General features: G+C 36.1%; 4 protein-coding genes across 4 annotated transcripts; 1 reads left to right on the top strand and 3 right to left on the bottom strand.

The window, feature by feature from the left end:
• Positions 1–1,987: 1,987 nt before the first annotated feature.
• On the top strand, positions 1,988–6,646 carry TRIADDRAFT_25611 (uncharacterized protein; the record flags this gene model as incomplete). Its single annotated transcript, XM_002112871.1, has 10 exons — positions 1,988–2,108; positions 3,023–3,165; positions 5,226–5,301; positions 5,339–5,496; positions 5,779–5,859; positions 5,931–5,990; positions 6,073–6,124; positions 6,245–6,351; positions 6,438–6,479; positions 6,560–6,646. The coding sequence occupies 10 exons, from the start codon at positions 1,988–1,990 to the stop codon at positions 6,644–6,646; spliced, it is 927 nt and encodes a 308-aa protein (XP_002112907.1).
• Positions 6,647–9,500: 2,854 nt separating this feature from the next.
• TRIADDRAFT_25783 (uncharacterized protein) lies at positions 9,501–13,453 on the bottom strand (the record flags this gene model as incomplete). Its single annotated transcript, XM_002112433.1, has 16 exons — positions 9,501–9,566; positions 9,656–9,775; positions 9,974–10,210; positions 10,377–10,489; positions 10,578–10,665; positions 10,751–10,817; positions 10,916–11,022; positions 11,153–11,289; positions 11,380–11,520; positions 11,649–11,694; positions 11,765–11,847; positions 11,953–12,022; positions 12,225–12,299; positions 12,385–12,441; positions 12,529–12,699; positions 13,397–13,453. 16 exons carry the CDS (start codon positions 13,451–13,453, stop codon positions 9,501–9,503), a joined length of 1,635 nt encoding a protein of 544 aa, XP_002112469.1.
• Positions 13,454–15,376: 1,923 nt separating this feature from the next.
• TRIADDRAFT_37748 (uncharacterized protein) lies at positions 15,377–18,001 on the bottom strand. The gene is made up of 5 exons (XM_002112432.1): positions 17,960–18,001; positions 17,415–17,492; positions 16,320–16,500; positions 15,943–16,040; positions 15,377–15,856 (listed from the first exon to the last, which is right to left on the bottom strand). Exons 1-5 carry the CDS (start codon positions 17,960–17,962, stop codon positions 15,425–15,427), a joined length of 792 nt encoding a protein of 263 aa, XP_002112468.1. The 5' UTR covers positions 17,963–18,001; the 3' UTR covers positions 15,377–15,424.
• A 2,999-nt stretch (positions 18,002–21,000) lies between these two features.
• TRIADDRAFT_16489 (uncharacterized protein) lies at positions 21,001–21,453 on the bottom strand (the record flags this gene model as incomplete). Its single annotated transcript, XM_002112431.1, has 1 exon — positions 21,001–21,453. A coding segment is annotated over one exon (453 nt), but the record flags the coding sequence as incomplete, so codon positions are not given.
• Between the last annotated feature and the right edge of the window lie 1,265 nt (positions 21,454–22,718).

Raw genomic sequence — 22,718 nt, 5'->3', positions numbered from 1 at the left:
TATATTATTATCGTTAGTATGCATTCAATTCGTCCCACTCATAGAGGCAAGAAATCAAGCTCAAATACTATCGACCGGTATTTTGGGGCCGTCAGTTAAGATGCCATTGCATCCTATTTTTTGATGCTAGAGTTACAAGCCATCGGTATTGATATACTGGTCCATTTTGTATGAATAAAGCTTACCAATAAGTATGAAATGATGTAGTCGTATTGATTGGTGCTGTAGAATATGCGGAAAAACGTTTCTACAAGAACGTACAGCGATGAAAAAGGGGAGCGCTGGACTATCACTGTACTTTAACAGTAGAGTATCGTCACAACACTCTAACTGTATAGCAACCAGTAGTACTAGTCAAGGCAAGTTAATTCTCCATTCAAGCGCTCTCTCTAAGTTGAGATTAAGTTCAGTTCAAGCAAGCGGCAATTTTCTTTTGGAGGGGAAAGGGGGAGTGAAATACATGTATGGGAGTTGTACTGTACATCAATGCCTATTCCTTCAAGCTGTCCATGACCTACTTTTGGGTGGAAACTGCCACTGCATTCCTTATGTAATACATGTATGGAAGTTGTACTGTCCATTAATGCCTATTCCTTCAAGCTGTCCATGACCTACTTTTGGATTGAAACTGCCAATGCATTCCTTATATCCACTAGAAAGCCAAAATGACAAGTGTAAGCAAAGCGAACCAGGTCATTGTTGGGTTTGAAATGATGACTTCATTAGGTGACTGAAAATTTTTTCTTTTGGCCTTAACAAGGCAACCCATGCTACAATATTCATTGAAGCATTTTCCTGGTCGATGTCCATTCTGTTGCATGGCGAGCGCCGCCATGCCACAGAAATGTGTCCTCCATTTTTTTACTAATGAGGATATCGCTAGTGTCTGTCTACAGTATTCGCCTTTGGTGTTGACGGTGGTGCTACCTTCAAGGCCTTCATTAACCTTTGAAGTGCTTTACTATGGGAACGTAGCGTGACCATCACTGTCTTTTTTGGGGGATTCAATTTAACTTCTCGATGCAACATTGATGTGTAATTAGAAACAACGATAGGGTTTAGAGGTTATTCGATGTTTAATATGGAATTAAAGCTACCTTCAAGGCCTAAACAGTCTACAGTATTCGCCTTTGGTGTTGACGGTGGTACTACCTTCAAGGCCTTCATTAACCTTTGAAGTGCTTTACTATGGGAACGTAGCGTGACCATCACTGTCTTTTTTGGGGGATTCAATTTAACTTCTCGATGCAACATTGATGTGTAATTAGAAACAACGATAGGGTTTAGAGGTTATTCGATGTTTAATATGGAATTAAAGCTACCTTCAAGGCCTAAACAGTCTACAGTAGCCTTTAGTGTTAACGGTGGTGCTACCTTCAAGGCCTTCATTAACGAAATGCCTAAACAATCTCCAGAACAGCGTACAGTAGAGTCCTGCCTGCAGTCCACAGTCTACAGTACTGTGTTGTACAGTACTATAGACTGTGGACGACAGACTACCCTAGACAAGTAGACATGGTGGTCAACCATGCTCCATACAATCCTATCGTCGATTGTTGAAATGCATACTGTTGCATACAGTCGCGACGATGGTATACGATCGTGTCTAGTCAAGCGAGCGTTATCGCGTCATCACGCTTGTCAAGCGCCGCCGGCGTCGCCGACTTCTCCTGTCCTCTACAGTCTACAGTCTACAGTCTACCATACTTGACACTCGCTTCCGCACTCATGCACTGTGGACGCCAGTGCACGTCCTACACAACGCTACAGTCCGCAGTAGTGTGTCACCACGGTGGTTGAATGTGACTGCACGCTTGACGTCAAATCGCTGCTCCACCTTTTTATTGCGCTCCTTTCTCATTTCTTGCAAGCTTTTGATCGCTAGTTAGTTGAAGACGATTCGATGAATTAGATTGATTTCAATCTTAGGTTGCCACTGCATTCATTGAATACTTGTTCTATTGGCTAAATAGATTGGATACCAATTATGTCCGTTGTCGATCGAGTGACTGCTGCCCGCCATGTTTTAACTGGCGATTTCATCTCCAAAGCTGTATGCAAAGCGACCAACCATGATATCATCTCACCCAAGAAGAAACATGTCGATTGTATGTCGAACAGGATCCACCATGTCCTTTGCTCTATTTTATTCTACTACTGTTATTACTACTACTATTCATCTCCACTGTCGTTACTTGCTGTCATCATCAGCGAGGATGATGGGTAGTGCTTATCCTAAGCTTCTCCCATCCATTTCCTTTTTTTTTCTTTCTTTTTTTTTTTTTCCCACTTTGCATACAAAAGATGCAAAATCGTCGTCGCCATTGCTCTTTTACATACAGGACAAGTCCAACCAAAAGGATCTTTTACTATCTCTCCACGCTAATCTTGATCGACTCGACCACTTTCCATCCTCATCATGGACAATGATGAATTGTACAATCGATCCGTTATTCAATCCATTCACTTGCCATTTTTTCCAACCTTGGATGAGTACTGTACAAAACATGCAATCGTTCGTTGTCAAGAGCTTGTTGATCATCCATCGTTCACACATAGTACTACTGTAGACACTTTTCGTACCACCAATAAGTATATAGAAGAGACAGTAAGATAGTCCAAGAACAAGACTGTCTGCATTCCACTTGCTTGTCATGTCTTTTTTTTTTTTTTCCCCCCCCCTTCCCTCCTTCCTTTCTTTTCATACTTTCATCGACCTTTCTCAAACTCAGTACAAACCAGAAAGACCCAAATTTCTCACTAACAGGAAAATTCCTTCACCAGTAGTCATCATAACATGCTCCAATACTCGATCATCCAACCAACAGTCCTGATCGATAGGGTCCAATGGAGGATTCAAGTTGATATCGATCAAGAATGATACAATTTCCAGTTGGATAACGATAGACTATCCTACTTGTTTCTTCTTCTTTTTTTCCATTGACACCAATCTGTCTTTTGCTTGAGGCAAGATAGCGTTAAATAATGATTCTCTTTTTTCCTATTTTCAACTACCTTCTAGATTTGATCCAGTGTACCCATGGACAAAATGTGGATATTTCTGTCATGGTGGATACCTTATACGAGCGTACTAATAATACCAGTTGGGTGGTAGTTTGCAAGACATTAGTCACTCATCATCAACTCTTATGCTATGGCAATGAGGTAAATTTGAGTCTAATTTGTACCTTCATCAATTCAAATCAATGCTTGATGATTAGTTTATGTTGAGTTACTCCATCCAACTAGTATACACTATGTGTTTTTTTTCCACTTATAACTACGATCTACAAAGGCATTTGTTGTTGTTGTTCAGTCTTTCACTACTCCTTTCTAACTGACCCAGTTGATTGAAGAAATATACGTAACTACAATGTTACAATAACAATATTTCCATTCAATCCATTTATAATCAACCTTGGGGTAAAGTAGAGGACGAGCAACTTTGTTCCATTAGTCGTTATCCCCGCTATTCAGACAACGATATCAAGCCATGGTAGTATTCTTCTTCTACCTCGCCTAAATAGAGCAAATACCCATGTTGTCGTGATGGTCATGATCCCCATTGGATCATCAATAATAGAGCACAACCAATTTTACTCTTTTTCAACACGTTAACTTGTATTGCTTCATCACGTTCTCCTATTAGTCATAGCAACTTCATTATGTTCCAACAAGCTTGAACCACTAAAACCAACTATATCAATAGATATTTGCAACAATCAATCATTTTCGTCAAATTTCAGTCTAAATCAACTCTCCAGGTTAAGATACCACCAACCTTGCGTCAAGTAATACACAGACTGCAGAGTAGAAAGTAAAATTTCAGTACAGAATCTTCAACCATATTTTGTAATCAAGTATTGTAGCTCAACTACAGTTGCTATCCATGTCAACTAAATGTACTTTATTCCTCCTTTATTGCGTTCAACGTAAAATAATCGCACAAAATCGAATGAATGATATAGTTGGCAATTATAAGAAAGTGCCTCATTTCCGCGTTCACAATTCCAAGTTACTTCACATTGAAAGGTAAAATTTTCCGCTTGATCACACTTTGATTTGAAACTATGAAGTACATTTTTTGAATGTACTTTCCAAAATCATTGATCAGTCATACAGCTGTCAACTATTGTAATCTTACTACGGTGATATTTGCACCAATTGATTCAAATGCCATTTGAACGTGTTGTAGAGTACTAACTGTTTAAAAGAAAGTGTAAAATAGCAAGCGAAATTACACTTTATCCATTATTTATAACACACGTAGTTAATCTTCAATGCAAGTTTCCCATAGGAATAGGCGATTGTAAAAATAATGTTTCAGTACAAAAAAATGAAAAAACTCTATATTGATAATAGACTAGAATAGGAGAAATGAACTTGCTTCGATTCTTAATACAGGCTATCAAGCCACTTCTCTCGCCCTAGAATTATACTGTATTATGAATTATCCATCTTTGCCATATTTAGCTGCTGTATCCTCTATTGAATAAGTAATATTTACCCAAGTATAGTGTATCAGTGTAATCAAGAATGACTATTGCATGTACTGTATGACCATGGATGATCTGATCATTGGATGAAAAGTTTAATTTCTTGTAAAAATAATTCACTACATGGGATAACCAAGGACTACTAGTATACTGTAATAGATAGTATGACTAGACTATTTTCAATAGGGATAATGAAGTCTTTTCATTAGAAAGGCAATAGTTGTTATCTATTCTGCCTTATAAAACTTTAATCGATAGAAATACGAATATCGACTACTACTTGAATTAATTGCCAATAAATGAGTATCATTTCTATTTCTCTACTGGATGAGTAGAAGCGCAACAGCTATATGTATTACGTTATTATTAATGACAAGATACTTGATATATCAATTTCGATCATCAATATTGTACACTTTTGAATCACACCCATTTTGAAAGCAATTTTGTGGCATGTATGCATTGACTTTTTATCGTCCGTTCTAAGTTGATACTTTGACATACACTTATATGGCTAAAAAGAGGCGAGCGATTCCTGTTGGAACATTTTTCTATAAATGTCGTTAGGATAAATTTATCAAAAATAGCATACAAGTGAATACATTTATCTGCGTAGTATTATAACAGTACAATCTAAGTGAACTAAAAATTAAAATTAGCACATAAAACTCCTACTCGTCGATGCAATGATGACATTTGTTCAACAATGTACATATATCGTGTTTTCAGCGTTATGTCCAACACGTAGCTTCTAGAACTGCTAGCTTCAACCTGGAAACTTTCTTAGATAGAAGTGGAAATCAAGGTTAGTAAACTATTTGGATTGATATTGTCAATATTAGGAGATGAGTCCATTAATTTACCGCTTTACTATTGTTTAGGATACGATATGTCACTGTTTGCTAGAAGATATGCCAAATACCTCAATGCAAAATCATACTCATACCGTATGATGGCTTATGATTTTTGTAGAGTTGAACGAGGGTATGTAGAAAGGGTTGTATTACCATCTAAATGTAATAAATTTAACCCTGTTATTACCAAGTTAAATCCTTTGAAATAAAATTGTATTGTTTTTTTTAAATTATCCAGGAAAGATGGTATTCTGAGAAAGCAAGAATTCGCTAAGGTAACTATAATGATTAAAGTAATTAAATATGCCTTATTTTGATTATTAGCTTCTCTTTATACTTTTCCTTAGACAATAATAATCATTAAAATTATCAGTAGTATCAGTAGATACACATTATCATATAAAAAATTTACAAAATTTACTAATTAGTTATTGGGACTTGATACTTTACAGTTAAGTAAAACTTTGCCTGCACTCGAGCAACAAATTGATTCCCTTCTTGGAATGGAGGTACGCAGTCGTTTATCATTATTGTAGCATAGGAAGTGCATGTCATAACAATATTCTTCATCATGCACTAGATCACGGTTGGTGAATTAAGCAATGGCGTTATTTCCAATGCCTTCTTCTTATTATTCAAGGTAATTTTAATTCTTAGCAGTATATATTATTCCAATTCAATCAAGTTATATCGTCTTATAAATCATGTACTATCCACTGTAGGATCTTGTACGGCTATTTGCTTGTTATAATGACGCAATGATCAACCTATTAGGTGTGTACTAAATATTCTGAAGTAATAAATACAAAATCTGTCTGAGCAAAAATTTTTTTTACGCATAAATTTGAATAACATCTCTTGACTAGTTCTTCCTCTCCTCTGTATTACATATAGAGAAATATTTTGATTTAAGCAAAAAGAGCTGTAAGGATGCATTAGAGTTTTATAAAAAATTTGTTGTCACAATGGAAAAAGTTAAAGAATTTTGGAAAATAGCTGAGGTTAGCTCAATTGAAAATAATTATCTGAAAGCACTATATCAAGTAGATCCTGAATAGTAAAGTCACAAATATATATATGCATTTAGGATCGTGGATACGACAAAGGGGATATTCCATATCTCAATTCTGTAAGTGATGAACGTTTTGTATCATTTTGGCACAGATAAGTACATAATTAAATCGAACTTGGTATTGAACTTATTATTAGGCACCTGCAAGCTTACTCGAGGCCCTAGAGAATCATTTTTACGGTCTAGATAAAAAAGGAGCCAAGTACGCATTCACTCAAACTTAAAACACATGTAAAATAATGAATGAATTGCTATCATTAATTAAATACCCATTTCCATTTAATACAGAGGCAAAGCTTCAACTGAAGAAATAGAGAAAGCAAAAGCGGAAATCCAAAATATGGAAATATTGAAGGTTATACTGCAATACTGCTTGATAATTTAATATGTAGAACGTTATATGAATGTAGATCCTGTATCATTTATCTATAGCAAAGAGCTTACAGTCTCAACGTTGCACCCGGTTCTGCTACCGCAAATCAAGCAAAACCGCAAACCCCTCAACAACAACCAAATTTAATATCACCAAATTCACCACAGCCCACTCCAACTGAAAAGACTCCTTCATTTGATACTTTTGAACCATTCAACAATGCCCCTGCTGAGCAACCAAAACAGCAACGTACAGCGTTCGATCCTTTCAATTCAAACAGTCAACCGCAGCCTACTGTTGCTAGTCCTCAAGCTGATCTGTTCCAACAGCAGCCAACTGTTGCTAAACCTCAAATTGATCCTTTTCAATCGCAGCCAACTGTTACTAGTCCTCAAGCTGATCCTTTTCAACAGTCGCCTATGGCCAGCTCTGTATCACCACAGCAACCGACAGTACCAAAGAATGATCTAACTGATCTTGGAGGTATTTTTCCTTCGCAACCTACAGGCGCTCAAAGTGGTGCTGGAAATTCTCTCTGGCAATCTCAGCAACAGCCTCAAGGTTCTTTCAACAAAATTAAATGATGTTTTACGCCTATCAGTCATAAACACAGAACAATTACTATATATAACGCCAACTGAATCATAAAATACCTTTACAACTATAAATGAAATACCATAGATATGTTACTATGATATAAGTTCTGGAAGTACTTATACTGTATTTCAATGTTTATTTTAGCTGCTCCTGCTATGCAATTTAATACGAATTTTAATCAACCAACACAAGGTAAAAATATAGAAAAATAAAATAGAATATAATACTAGATGAATAAATTACATCAATTACGATATAATTCCTACTTCTCGTTTAATTTCAATCATTATTTTTAGCTGAATCGTTTAATGCAAATTTCAATCAAGTGCCACAAGGTATCTTAAAATATAAGATTAAAAGTTAGAGTGCAGCTATTTCAGCTGTTGAATAAAGTTTGAAAGAATATGAATCTTTAAAGCATTCTACATACTTATATGGAGATTTCCATCTCAATATATTAGTCTTGACGTTGAGCGTATTTGCTAGTTTCATCTTACTGTAGTAATATACAGTATACGACAAAAATAAAATTGCATATTATAGAGGAAGCGTGTATTAATTTCAGCAATTACGAACATTTGATTTCTATTAATATGTACCCTATTACATTAACCTGTAGCAAATAACGAACCATTTAAAGCTAATTTTAAAGATGCCCCCAACTCGAACAGTGATCAACCACTAGATCGTAAGTAGTCTTTAAAAATTTTCTCACTTTATCCAGTACAAAAGTAGTTTATTAACTTTATTGTTACATTTTAAGTATTTGCTGGAGTTATGCAACCGACCGTTCTTGGAACAGAGAAAGCCCAACAGATTCAAAATAATGATTCAAATGCCCAATTATCGAATGATTTGGATTCTAGCTTAGCGAAGGCCGCTGAAAATCTGAGTACGTAGCGTAACACATGAATTAATGATGGCCAATAATTGTTTAATTTATATATACGAATTGATCGACTATATTTTCTTTACAGCCTTGCGTAACACTAATGCCACTGTTCCTGCAAAAGGATCAGTTATGGCCAGTAAAAAGTGAGTTAGGATAGATATACTTGCAACTGTTGAATATCTTGACGAATAGTACTATTGTTAAACTCTTTATTATACCGTATAATAAATAGATCGAAACATCAATGGACACCATCTCAACCACAAAAATTAACCGGAGGAGATAATTATCAATTTAGACCGATTGCCGCTACTACAACTACAACCTGGGGACAACCTGGCACTTGGAACCAGCAACAGACTGCGGGGGTAAATTGTCCTTATATTTTCTTTAGGGAAATTAATATGTCCTTTTTTCTATTCAAGGCGAAATCTACAGCAGTATTATACCCACTATTATAGTACTAACTATTACACTTATTTTAACATTTTAATAACGAAAACTAGTTTCCTCAACAACAGTTTACACAGCCGATGGCTATGCAGCAACCCGTTAACCCTGTAAGTTGGATAAACTGAAGCCTCTTATTCTACTCTCAATTTAATTGCCAACCCAATTCTCATTTTTATAGTTAAATCCATTCCAACAGCAAAATATGTTTCCAACCCAATCACAACCGCAAGCAGCATTTCAACGACCACCATTGCAACCACAAGACCCATTTGGTTTATAAGGAGAATGTACAACGAAATTACCGGCATGCTATATGATATAGCCTGCAATATATTTTTTTACCTTACTCGTTTATCACTAGTATGGCTATTATAGAAGATATATCTATGTACGTGAAGTCGAGTATTTAGAAGTCAATCACTACTGAAAAAGAAAATTACTACTGTAGATTCGCAATGTATGTCCGTTTACGTAAGTATATTTACACACTAGTTTCTTAAATTATGAACATAACATCATATGCAGTTAATGTAGCCTGTTAGTTCTTATATGCAATAAACAGCATACTACGACGTTCGAGTTTTTTCACAAGTGTGTAAGAAAACTGCTGTAATGATAAATTTTGCATTCATAGATTAATATTAGTTAAATAATTACTTTATTTGTTTTCGTGTTGTATACTATTTCAAAGAGAAGATTATCTTTAGATTGATGTAGAATACGAATAAATTTAGATTATTACAAATATTAGTTAAAAAGGAGGTTAATCATCGTCTCGATCTTTCGCTTCTGGTGGCTTCGGTCCACCTGCTGGTTTTGACATGAAGATCTATCCCATTTTATATGAAGCACAGTTTTAACTTTGTTAGCATTATATAAAATATGAGATAGTCAAATGATAATGCATGTTTTTGTTACCTGATCAACTCGAAGAACAGTAGCTGCCGCATCTGTGGCAAATCTTAGTCCCCAATGTTTAACAAGATACAAATCAACAATACCGCACTCAGTTGCGTTTTTTACATCTGCTTTTCCCGTCTAGAAAATTTAAAGCATCTCTTATTAATGGGAAAGATAGAGTTTTCCGAACTCTGACTGACAAAATGCGCTATATAAACGCAATTGCTAATATAAAGTTCGATAAAACTGTTGCACATTTGCGAATGTTAGAATGCACAGAATTGCAATCCACAGCTAGAGAATGTGCCAAAATGACCCAATACCAAATCAACTTACCTCAATATCAAAACCACTAGCCTTATCGCCTGTTTGATGGGCTGCATATAAATTAGAAATAACTTCATTGGCATTGACGCCAGAGTTTTCGGCAAGCGCTCTTGGAAGCGCCTCCAAGGCTTGTGCAAATTTCTTTATAGCGTATTGAGCTAAACCAGGACACGTTTCACTGTAAGATGAAATTTCCTTCGCTAACTCTATTTCTGTTGCACCAGCCCCGGGTACCAATCGAGGATCCTACGTGTATGAATAAATTAGATTTATAACTATCACATCAGATAAAACCAATCTAAGAATGCGAGGGAAAATCGGTAATTATAGATTTAAACGCAATGGGTTTACTTTTATTGTTAATAGTAATATAGAATATTAAGTAACATAATCATTAGGATAACATTCAAACCTTCGTCAAAGCCTTGTAGGTATTGACACCATCGTCAATTGATCTTTCCACATCATCCATGATATTGTCAGAAGAACCACGAATAACGATAGTTGATACTACACTATCACTCGCTATTTAAAATAAATAAAATTACGTTGCAATAGAGTGCAGAAAATTGATGAATATAACGATAGATAGCGCTACAATATATTAAATTACATTGATCAAATACTGTAACAGTATTATCGCCAATTTCGGTTAAATAAACTCGATCACAACTGCCACATTCATCCGCTGTAGGCGGCATCTAAATAATAGAACGAGACATGAAGTTATACGTGCTAACGAAGTGACCAGTACAGCAATAAGAAATGACTGCAAAGGTATATTACAATTTTTGGTAATGCAGTTGCTCCTACAGTTCGGCACAATCGTCGAAGGTCAAATTTAGAAGGGATTCTGTAGAGATTATAATTGTAGAAGTTACAAATTTATACAAGCCTTTATAATGACTGTCAATAAAGAAATCAATCAATAATGTAACTGTATTCTTTTACCTTACAACCATAATTTTAAATTTATTCAAAAAGTGAAGAGCCATTTCACCAACTTTACCGCCAGAAACAACAATATTACATCCAGTGTTAGCAATTGCTTGGATTTGCTAATAACCAAACATTTCAAAGTAATAGAATACAGATATTTAGAAAATAATTGCGCGCAGACCAAAAAATTATAATAATCTACTCATTCATCACTACTATTTTATAAGGACTACATAACAGTATACATACTGCCTCAAGAATAGTCTCTTCCCCTTTACTGAATTCCAATAGTTCGTCGGCTGACTTCAATAGTACAGTGCCTTTGGTTTCAGTTTGACTAATATCAACTGGACAAGAATAAACTACAACTTTAGCGTTTTTCAATTCTTTAATTTCACCTAATAAGCAGTATAACAAAAACATTGCATTTAGTTAGAATTTTAAAAAAGTCCGTGGGTTGTAAATATCTTAAAAACTTTCTCCCTTGCCTTCAATTCCTCTTCTAAATACCATTCCTCGAAGAACACTAGATCTGAGAACTCCCGATCCTAATATTTTGGCCACCCGGACATTATCCACGTTGAAGAGAACACGATCACTAGCTCCAACTGTACTGACTTGAAAAATACAAATTAAAAAGTAAATATACTAATAGTATCGAGTCTGTCGACAACAACTGTCCTAGTTTACGTTATCAATTTTACTACAGTTACAGGTGGATACATTCAATTATCCATCAACTTACTACAGGCTTTAGCAATCAAATCAGATAGAAAACCTTCATAACCATACTAAAAATAAAATAGAACAAAGACCTTAGTTCCTATTCAAACAATCTCTTGTAATATCGTTATAATTTACCTGTTTACTTGCCACAGAAGTTCTGATAGCGTTACCCACGTCACTCTCATCACGAAGATTTGATACCTTACCACAAACAAGATCTAGAGAAAAGATATGATTAAAGTAAATTCCCAATGTTAAATTTCTACGTTATCATAAATGGAACACTAATGAAGCCACAAATTGTCAAAACGGCAATTGGTTACCAGGCAATATTTCAATCGCTTTTTTGCATGCCATTTCATACCCTTCAATAATCTCGGTTGGTGATAAACCCTATCAAAACAAAGATGAAAATAATCATAATTCAATCTGATGCACGGTACCATACAAAGTTTGCTTAATTTAGTAATGTACAGTAAATAGTGCGTTGATTTACAGTAGCAAGAGAAAACAGCGTACTCTTTCAGTTTGACGATACTGTCGAACATACGTCAACTAGTGTACTGTATCGTTGTGACTGTTTTTTGCAACGTACCATTCTTAGTAAATCTTCTGCTAGCTCCAATAACGCTCCAGCAAATATGATTACGAAGTTAGTTCCATCTCCAATCTAAAACGATTATGCGAGAACAAAAGTCGTTTTTGTTTGGCAAGTAATTGATATTGGAGATAAAGTACTGTGTGTGATCGGTTACCTCTTGCTCCTGCATTTGTAAAGAATACACAAGCATTTTTGCAGCAGGATGTTGAACCTAATTAGCACACAAGGGAATTAGCATTGAATAAGTATAATTAGAAAACTAAATAAAAATTAATTTGAGAATATCTTACGAACTTACCTCCATTTCTTTAATCATGGTTGCGGCATCGTTACTAACGAATAATTTTTCGATATGATTAATAATCATTTTATTCATCCCATTTGGGCCGTACGAAGTCCGCGTCATGCGCGCTAATTCTTTAGCGGCATTTAAATTGCGCAAGATAGCCTCATCAAAGCCACTAAAATGCTGGAAATTGATATTATAAAAGCCATGAGTTAATTACTGTACTATACTATAGGAGAATAAAGTCAGTACAGCATTGCTTATGCCTCAAATATAGGTGAACAGATGAAAATAAATTCAAATTTATTTCAATAGTGCTTTGAACATCAGATGAACTACATCAAAAATGTCAATTTAGAATAATTGTATGACCCAATTACATATCTTTCATTTATCTTACTTCTATACGTTGTTTACTACATAATCGTATATCATGACTCTTTGAAAGCGATGTATAAAGTAAGAAATTTTATAACTTTATCGCTGGATAAAGCGTCACTAGGCAGCAGATCGGTGGAAGAACTGGACTACAAGGCTGTCTATCTAGTACAGTATCGCAGAATACACTTCGTGAAAAGTAACTACAGTATAGCGTACGGCTACCTCTCCAATTTGTCAAAGACCACCTTAGTCGAGTCTACGATATCCATCGATCAATACCTCTACATCCAACTTTCTTCTGCACTCCATAGTGGACTATCATACTTAAAGTCATCCTATAATTTATGACTGTATCATTGTAAGGATAGCACTATCGAATGATATTTTTTAGTAGTAATATCTAAGTATATCTATCTCAGTCAACTGGTCTCCAATTTGTCATTTTCAGGTAATATTGGCACACTATCAGACTTTTCTTGAATGCAAAATTTCATTTTACCTTTGCGCCATCTTTCATCATAGTTTGTAACATCCCACGAGGTATATGAAGAGCCATTTTCGCAGTATTTCTCTGGCGTTTTATATGATTTTACTTCTGCAATAAATTTCCTATTCTGAATCAATTGATACAGCAGAGAATGCCAAAGAAATGTGCTTAAAGGTAACGCGCGATCTTCCACGTTTTCTGACCGTAAAGTCTGTACTGGATTCTGTCCAGCAATTTTCGACTTTTTGACAGTACTGTACTGTGCAACCCCTCGTGGTCATACCGTGATAGTGTACTGTACACTGTACGGTGCGGTACAGTACCTATGGTACCGTACAATGTACTGTATAATCCCGTACATTGTACTGTGTTTCACCGTATAACGTACTGTACAGTACAGTACAGTACTGTACTCGAGAAGGAAAGATTTTTTTTCTTTTACTTGTACTGTACTGTATTGGTTCTACAGTACTGTATACTGTACTGTACAGTACAGTACTGTACAGTATGGCAGACCTGTACAGTACTGTACACTACAGTATAGTACGGTACGGCACGGTCCAGGACAGTACAGTATAGTACCGTACAGTATAATGTACAGTACTATAGTATACCGTACAGTGTACTGTTTTTACCGTATAATGTACTGTACTGTACTCGAGAAGGAAAGATTTTTTTTCTTTTACCTGCATTGATTCTACTGTACTGTACAGTATACTAGAGACCCTCTACTGTACTGTATACAACAAGTGTACTATACAGTATACACCTGCAGTCGCTGTTGCACGTGAGAAAAACCTTTCTCCAGTGCATTCTATAGTTGACGACAGTTCTAATCTCATGGATGATGGACCTCCAGTTCTAGAGGTTCAGACCATGCCACACTGAGCACCGAACAGCCATCCAGATGATTTCGCATTTTAATGTATCCACTGCATCTAAGGCTTCTAAGAAAATCCGCATTTTCAAAAGCCCCTGACTACATCCAGTCATTTCCCTATGACATACGATTATCCAGAAATGCCGCTGAAACGGCTATACTGTATATGAGTAGATGAGTATATCTTCAATGTGCAGTACTTGTCCAAACATATCTGCTAGTGCCTATGCAAATGAATCAAACACTTTTCCAACATCTTAGTTCATTTCCATAAAACTTGGCAAATTGGCTTAGACAAGTACAGTAGAATACAAGTAGAAAGGAGTTTCGGAGGCATTTTTAGATAGGTCACATGGAAATAACTAATGTATATAGTACAGTACTGTACATGACGACAAGAAACGTTTGCTCATTGGCTTGATCCACTCGAGTTTCCTAGTTATCTTTCGTAGTGCCAAATCACGGATACCTAAATGCATTGGTTCTGTACAGTGTACAATCGACATGCCGCTTTGCTCATAATTTACACAAGGCTTACAGTGTTGATTCGCTCGCTATTCACTCACTTTGATGCCGCTTATGCTGAATTGCATAGTATGTAGTAGTAGCCATACAAGTAAAAAAAGCTTTTACCTCTACGGTACTAGCTCAACAACCTATCGCTTCTCGACCTCCTAATTCACAATTTGCAATAGCCCAGTAAATATATAAAATACTTACACATTACTATTGCTATTCAGTTTATATACACTGTATAACTAACCGAACCCATATATTATGTCGTGCCAATGAGACTCTTGATAATAATATTAATCGATATTATACAGTCATATCTGGACTGGAGCATATTAGCACAATGCAAAAGAGACAAGTTATATTTCACATTAGTGCTACCACTCTACTTCGGGTGTACACTTATTACAGTACCCGGTGATCTTACTAAGAAATGATTGTAACTGAGAGTAAGAGTCCTAATTTCAGTCAATCGCATAACTCATTGACAGACTAATCATTCAATGTTGAAATGATAGAAAAGTGAACACTAAAATACCATCATAATCACCAACTTTGGATTACGTTGAACAATATTATAGCCATACTAACGTGCCAGTCATCAGGTAATCGATATTTATTGAAAATTTAACACAGTTTATAAGTATCTACATATTTGATTGCTTCCCTTGCAAACGTTTGTCACGTTCTTCCGCAATTGTCAGACGAATACCTTTACCACGAGGCAAAGAAACGTAAGGCTTAGTACCCTTGCCGATTACGAACACATTAGTCAATCGCGTAGCAAAGGCGTTCCCTTGGGCATCTTTGACATGAACGATGTCAAAAGATCCAGAATGTCGTTCACGATGAGTAATAACCCCAATTCTACCCATGTTACGTCCGCCAATTGCCATAACTTGATTACCACTGTCAAATTTGAGAAAGTCGGTTATTTTTCCAGATTTAAGGTCAACCTTGATGGTATCATTCACTTTAACTAATGGGTCAGGATAACGAATAGTACGAGCGTCATGGGTTACTGCATATGGGATACCCTTCGCGCCAATTTGAAGTTGTTTCACCTTGCATAACTTGTACTAATGATTAAAAATTATAAAATTAATTCCAAGAGCTATAACCTACCAATCATATCACGAAAAACTGTAACTATGATCATATTTACAGATGCTTCCTCAGGCGTAATGCGGTGAACAGTAAATCGACCTTTAGCGTCATAAAGTAAACGAAAGTTTTCTCCAGTTTTTTCAATAGCAATTACATCTAGGAAAAGGGATCAATCATGTAATTGTTAACATTAGTATAAAGATTAATCAATTACTATTCTACGTATTTAACTAGTATCTTGACTAAATAACCATAAATATATCTGGAAAGCTATATCCATATACTATACAATTACAGTACAACATAATGTATATCGCGGGTACTAAGCGCTTATAAATTTTAATTATTATACAAGGTAGTATAAATTAAGGCAATATTTCGCAGTAAAGAGTGTAATGCAACTTATATAAACAAACCATGCTACGAAATACTCACCCATAAACCCAGCCGGATAGGTGATGTCCGTGCGAACTTTTCCGTCAATCTTGATCAGACGCTGCTTGACGATTTTCTTTACTTCATCATATGTCAACGCATATTTCAAACGATTTCTCATAAAAATAGCTAAGGGCAAGCATTCACGAAATTTATGCGGACCACAAGACGGGCGAGGAGCCTAAAATAGTAAGCGCATAAAGCATTAGTTTATCAGCTAAGTAATCCACATAGTTTAATCAGAAATTTTTAAAATTTCAACGACAGAACTTTGTTGTAAGCATGTGTTTGTTTACTGTAAATACGACATAGTATTTGGACAATCGGTAAAATTTATTGCCTAGGGATTAGCTATAACTATCGTATACGTATGCATAAATATGCTTGTCATCTCAGCTTTCTAAAACTGATAATTCATTGATGGAAGCTAAAGACCTGCAAGCTTGATAAATTCGCTATGAAATAAACTACATTGTGGATCTCGAGATCTAGTCTAACTTTAGTTTGCAAATGAACCGATTCTATGAGCAGTGTAAAGTTGCAAACCATTAGTTCAGCATACCACGAGAGTCTACTAAAGGAGTATAGTATGGTAACTACTTTACAACTGTGTATAAATACAAACTCTATGAATACGGTATAGTAGAACTGCCAGGGACATAAAATAGTGTATAGAGCAAAAATAGATCAAAACTGAACTACTTTATACATTACGTACAGTATGTATGCTGTACTCTATCGTACATAGTTTACTGTAATATTTATAATAGTGAATGATACCAGCCGTGAATGGATGATTTCGTAATCAGCTCATTTATATCACAATAGTGTCTTCATGCAGCTTATTGCCTATACTGTACAACCCAGGTAACAAATATTGTAATATTACTAATTGATGATCTAAAACAATTTGTAATATTAAACTACAGTATCCGTAGTTTTACAGTAAATTGCAATACTGAGCTGAAAGCCGGATACTCGTACACGCTTTGGTCTGCCCACTCAGTTGTAAAATCATGAAGAAACACAGCCATCGTGATTACTGACAAAGATTAATTAAGAATCGAACTATCATTAGATGATAAATCTACTCACAAATGATCCTGAAAGCTTATCAAGCATCCAATGCTTAGGCGCATGAAGACGCTTCAAGTGCTTCTTTGGGCCTCGTGCCTAAATGAGTTCAATTACAAATGGCGCTCTATTAATAAAAGTATACGCGTACCGTAACACCTTATTTCAAGCCATATCAAGTGATTTTGAAATTCTCTGCACTCAGCATGATGTAAAAGATGCTGTATGTAAAATTTAGAAATAACTTGAAAATTAAAACTAGATCCAGATACACATCGAATTTAATGCAGTATAGTGGACTAGAACAAACTATATCTTCTACTTTAACACAGTGGAGAGTCGACTGAACCACGTTAGGTTGTCTACCGTATTGAACTGAAACAAACGACACGCACTTTAAAACGGTGCTATAAAAACGTTTTACAATTTAAAAATACATTGCTATCATCATAACTTTTAAAAAAAATGTACGATACGATCAAATTTACAGATAAAAAGAGGATTAAATGAACGATGTTAACGATATAAAACAGATGATTCCACCTCACGATGATCTTGATACCTACCATTTTTCTTTTCTATCGTAGAAACAGCCAGCAGGGCAAAAGGACCTGATTCCCAGAAGTCTTTGCTTATAATACTGAACGCTAAAATACAGTCCGTACAGTACACGACTGTACAGTGTACAGTACTGTACTGTCCGGTACTGTACTGTACTGTACAGTACAGTACAGCAGTGTTTAAAATACATGGCGGGATGGGCGTGACTCGTACTGTAGCGAATATGACTTTTCACTGTAGACTTACAAGCTCGGATGATATAGACTACTACTGTACAGTACTGTACAGTGTACACATTGTACTGTAAATCTTCTTGCCGTTATGGATAGCTATTTATTGTACAACCTTTATTGATCTCATTTTGATATTTCGGTAATTCTACCGTACAGTATATATACTGATGAATCAGTTTTCATGTAAGCATATTTCGTAAGCAGCTTATGCATGAGTTTAACTTGATGAATGACTAATAAAATTCGGTTCAATGAGAACACAGACAAGTTACAGTAACTACTGTACTGAACTGGCTAATAAAACTGTAGTCTCTTATAAAGAGTCTCTACAGTACTGCAGTTGAGTATGGTACTGTACTGTACACTGTACAGTGTACTGTACAGGACCTAACACAGTACAGTACTGTACTGTACTGTACAGTTAGCCAATTCAAAGGTGTGGCAAGCCTAACTCGATAACGAAGGACTATACTGTACTGTACTGTACAGTACTGTAGCACAGTACAGTCTCTGCTCAGTACGCCGTGTGCAAAGTACTGTACACTTTACAGTACAGTAAAAACTGAGGCTTCGAAGGAAGAATTATGGCTGGTGAGCCATTTCATTTTTTACTGCAGGTCAGATATTTCCCATTTACTGTTAAATTAGATTAATTAAATAAGGTACCAATATACACACTGCATTGTAACACCATCACGATGGTAGTACTGTACTTAGTGCAGAAGGCAAAAGAAAAGAGCCTCTGAAGTCTTAACTGTAATGTAAATAGCATTGATGGAGTCAGCCTCACTTTGCTCTTTTACAAGAATAACTCGTGACGGCAGACGGAGATTGCGTAATGCCAGAATCCTGTTTTGATAACAACTGATTAGTGATTAGGAAGACAAGTGGCCACACGTAGAATTACGACCAAGTAGTGGTATGCGTATCAAACCATTGTTCAAACATATAATAATTGGACTATCATCACGGCAAAATCTTGCAAGCGTAACAAATTTAGGTAGTAAGATGCCTTTATTGAAAATAAGATCAAGATGTATATCTTTATCGGTGCCGTAAGCAGACTTAAAAAAAATCTGTAGTAACAAATACAATAACAGATACAGTAATGCTCTATGAAAACGATTACTCATTACAGTAGTTATTTGTTCATTTATAATTTTAAAATTGTAATCATCGCAGCAGAATAGTAATCACTGCAGATATACCCTCACGAACGGTAATAACCGATACCTATTAATGAACTGGAGATTAAAAAATGCACTACGTACATGCTACTGTACTGTAGGGCAGTGTATAATTTTAGTCAGTTTGCAGATTGCAATTCTTCATTTTATTGCTGTTTAATTGATAAGAATGTAAGAACAGAACATGCTGTCATCATTTACATCAGCAACCTGCAGTACAACGCTTAATGTCGCACTGTATCACAGTGAGAAGCATTCGTCTATAGGTACACTAATGTAACTGCAACTGAATAAGTACAGAGTAAAGTGGCAGATCGTTCTTTGAGGGCATATCTGAAATTATAGTGAAACTACATTACAGATACAGTAATTGGTCAAAGTTAGCGTTGCTACTTTTACATCTCGAATACCTATGTACAATCGTCCAAGAGAAATTATAAGCCACATTGATGAATAATACCCTTGCGACGAGGCAATTGAAACAAAAATGTTAGTAGTATAGTACAGCTATACGTATACTATACTGCGCTGCACTTTTTCTACAGCTTAAAAATAAAAACGACGGCAGGAAGGGTAAAATAAAAATTAGACACAATACAGCATTCTTTATATACGCGTACAGTATCAATGTGACATTATAACACAACACTATCACAGATATGAATGATATCACGATACAAAAGTCGACCCTTTATGAAAACAAAAACTCATAGTACAGTATGATCGTTTCGATTATTCGACATAGCTCTCAAATAGGTAATCATTGACGGTGCTAGCGGACTGCACTGGCTGTTTTTATATTTTACATTTACCATTTATGATACAGTATCTTTACATTTCACTGCACAAACGCCGACTAGAATACAGACTGTACAGTGACAATACAGTGCTGACATAATTATTTTATCTATCAACAAAATTATATTCTTAGTAGATCATACAGGATAACAAAAGATGAGGAAGTTAGGCTATGATCAACTGATATCATCAGAAACAACGAAAACGACTACATTTCGTTCATCTTTTCCACGGTTAATGACATGTATTAAAAAGCGATTTGGTCTACATAAAAAAGGTAATATCACAAAAAGCGCCAACTGTACGGTATAGTAGTCGTTAGGCTATTATCGTATAACTGAAGTTCATAAAAAAATTCTTTCGTAGCCATCTTCAAAAACTAGACACCAGTACACGAAAACTGCCATGCAGGTTAAACTAGATAGTAGAAACTCTACATTAATAATATTCTTAGATAATAGACAATGTACAAGTACATTACTGACGATGTTTAGCGAAAAATTTAACAGAGCTTAATTACGTACAATATACTCTAGAAAAAATAACACAAAACAAGTACGGTACTACATACAGCACTTTCATTGATTAAATCGGTTCATAGAATGCTTCATCTGTAAGCTATCATTCATTCGTCAAATTTTCGTTTTACCAACTTACTAATTCACTGTAGTAGTAGCAGCAACTTTCGAAAGATAAAAGAGTGAGCGAATCAAATGAATTTCCCAATTTAAAGTAATAGGTTGAAGTGCTTTTTTGTTTCAATTACTGATTCATCTGTGACTCCACCAATAAATGTGAATCCTCGCCATTACCTGACATTGCTGAATTAAGTCGTTTCTCTTTCTGCCTCCTGTTACAGAACCATACACGCACAACCTCTTTATCTAATTGTAGAGTGTTGGCTAATGAACCAATATCTTGTGCAGATGGCTTAGATTGTTTAAGAAAATGATTTTCTAAGGCTCCTTTTACAGCTACTTCAATAGAGGTACGCTTTTTACGCTTCCTTCCTTGCGTTGCTACTTTATCAACAGCACTTGGGTTACTATTATTGCTATCGGCTTGTTCAAGCCATTTGTTCAGTAACGGTTTCAATTTACACATATTTTTGAAGCTAAGTTGCAAAGCCTCAAAACGACAGATCGTTGTCTGGCTAAAAACATTACCGTACAAGCTACCTAAAGCAAGGCCAACATCAGCTTGTGTGTAGCCTAACTTGATTCTCCTCTGCTTGAATTGCTTAGCGAACTGTTCTAGGTCGTCTGATGTGGGTGTGTCTTCCGATTGATTCTCATTACCTGGCTTATCGTTCTCACGTTGTTCTCTCATATGTGGTGGTGGAGGACCAACATGAGACGGCATCGTTTGGCCAGGTACACAACCATTAATAGGATAAGCAATTTGTGCATTGGCATTTAGATGCGATCTCTGATCAGGATGAACTTGTCCTGCAGCAGGTCCTGTAGGCCAGCGGGGATGCTCCATCATACCTGGATGCGCATGTGCTGGGACTAATTGAGGGCGAGCATGCAAAGGTATAGGATCAGCCATAGTTACTTGACCATCTTCATGCCTATGCGGTTTGATATCGATTAAATTTTGAGAAGTAGCTGTAGTTACTGGCCAAGGAACTTGGCCGCCGCTTTCCGGTAAAGGCCACGGTTGAGGCGGAGGCATACGGCTGCCTCCCATTCTATCACCGACAACATTAGCTTGTACTTGTTGATTAGGATCCTGAAATTGAACTACTTTATGCACTTGTGCGAATTGACTCTGAACATTTATTGGCGTAGCCATTCTTGGATCATTCGTAGAAGCCGTAGAAGAAACAGTCACGCTATAATGATTGGAAGGGGCTGCCATCTTCCTTCGGTCTCGCTACAAGGTTTAGCCGCCAGATACACACACATTAATGTGTTGAAAGATGCCCTATCACGTTTACCACGATTGGCCAGCGAAGATCTGATTGGCATTCAGTTTTTACTTAATTAATCATGATAACGTCAGACGTGTCGGTGATTGGCTGCTAATGTAGTTGCTATAGTGACCGAACTAGTCATGAATATGCAAATGAAGGCCGATAATTAATGCGATGTTGCTTGCTCTCATCTTTGTTTTGATTGTTGCGCAAGCAAAACAACATATTGAAATGCATTTGCAAATCAGCTTTCGACAGGCCACAATATGTAATCACTTACGAAGACAATAAGCTGCCACCATATGCGATTAAATGGCTGTTCTTTTGTCACGTTTTCTTGGCTTGGGCGGTGCTAGGGATATAATGGGCGGTACAGTAAGGATGATCGACATTCAGCCAATGTGAGAATTACTAGTTCATGCATACTCAAAATTCTTCGCTCCATCACTAATTTGACCTTGCACATCACCCAGTACGCTACACTACTGCACGGTACTATCCACTATGTGGAATTGCACTGACTTCAATGCACTGTAGCGAACCCTGAACTGCACTAGCGTACTGTACTGTACAGTGTACACTGTACTGTACAGTACAGTACAGTAATCACCAACCTCTTAGCACTGTA

The sequence above is a fragment of the Trichoplax adhaerens genome, genomic scaffold (genome assembly GCF_000150275.1).
Source record: "Trichoplax adhaerens TRIADscaffold_5 genomic scaffold, whole genome shotgun sequence".
NCBI lineage: Eukaryota > Metazoa > Placozoa > Uniplacotomia > Trichoplacea > Trichoplacidae > Trichoplax > Trichoplax adhaerens.
Note: the sequence above shows the minus strand (reverse complement) of the source record. Positions and strands in the feature narration are given on the sequence as shown.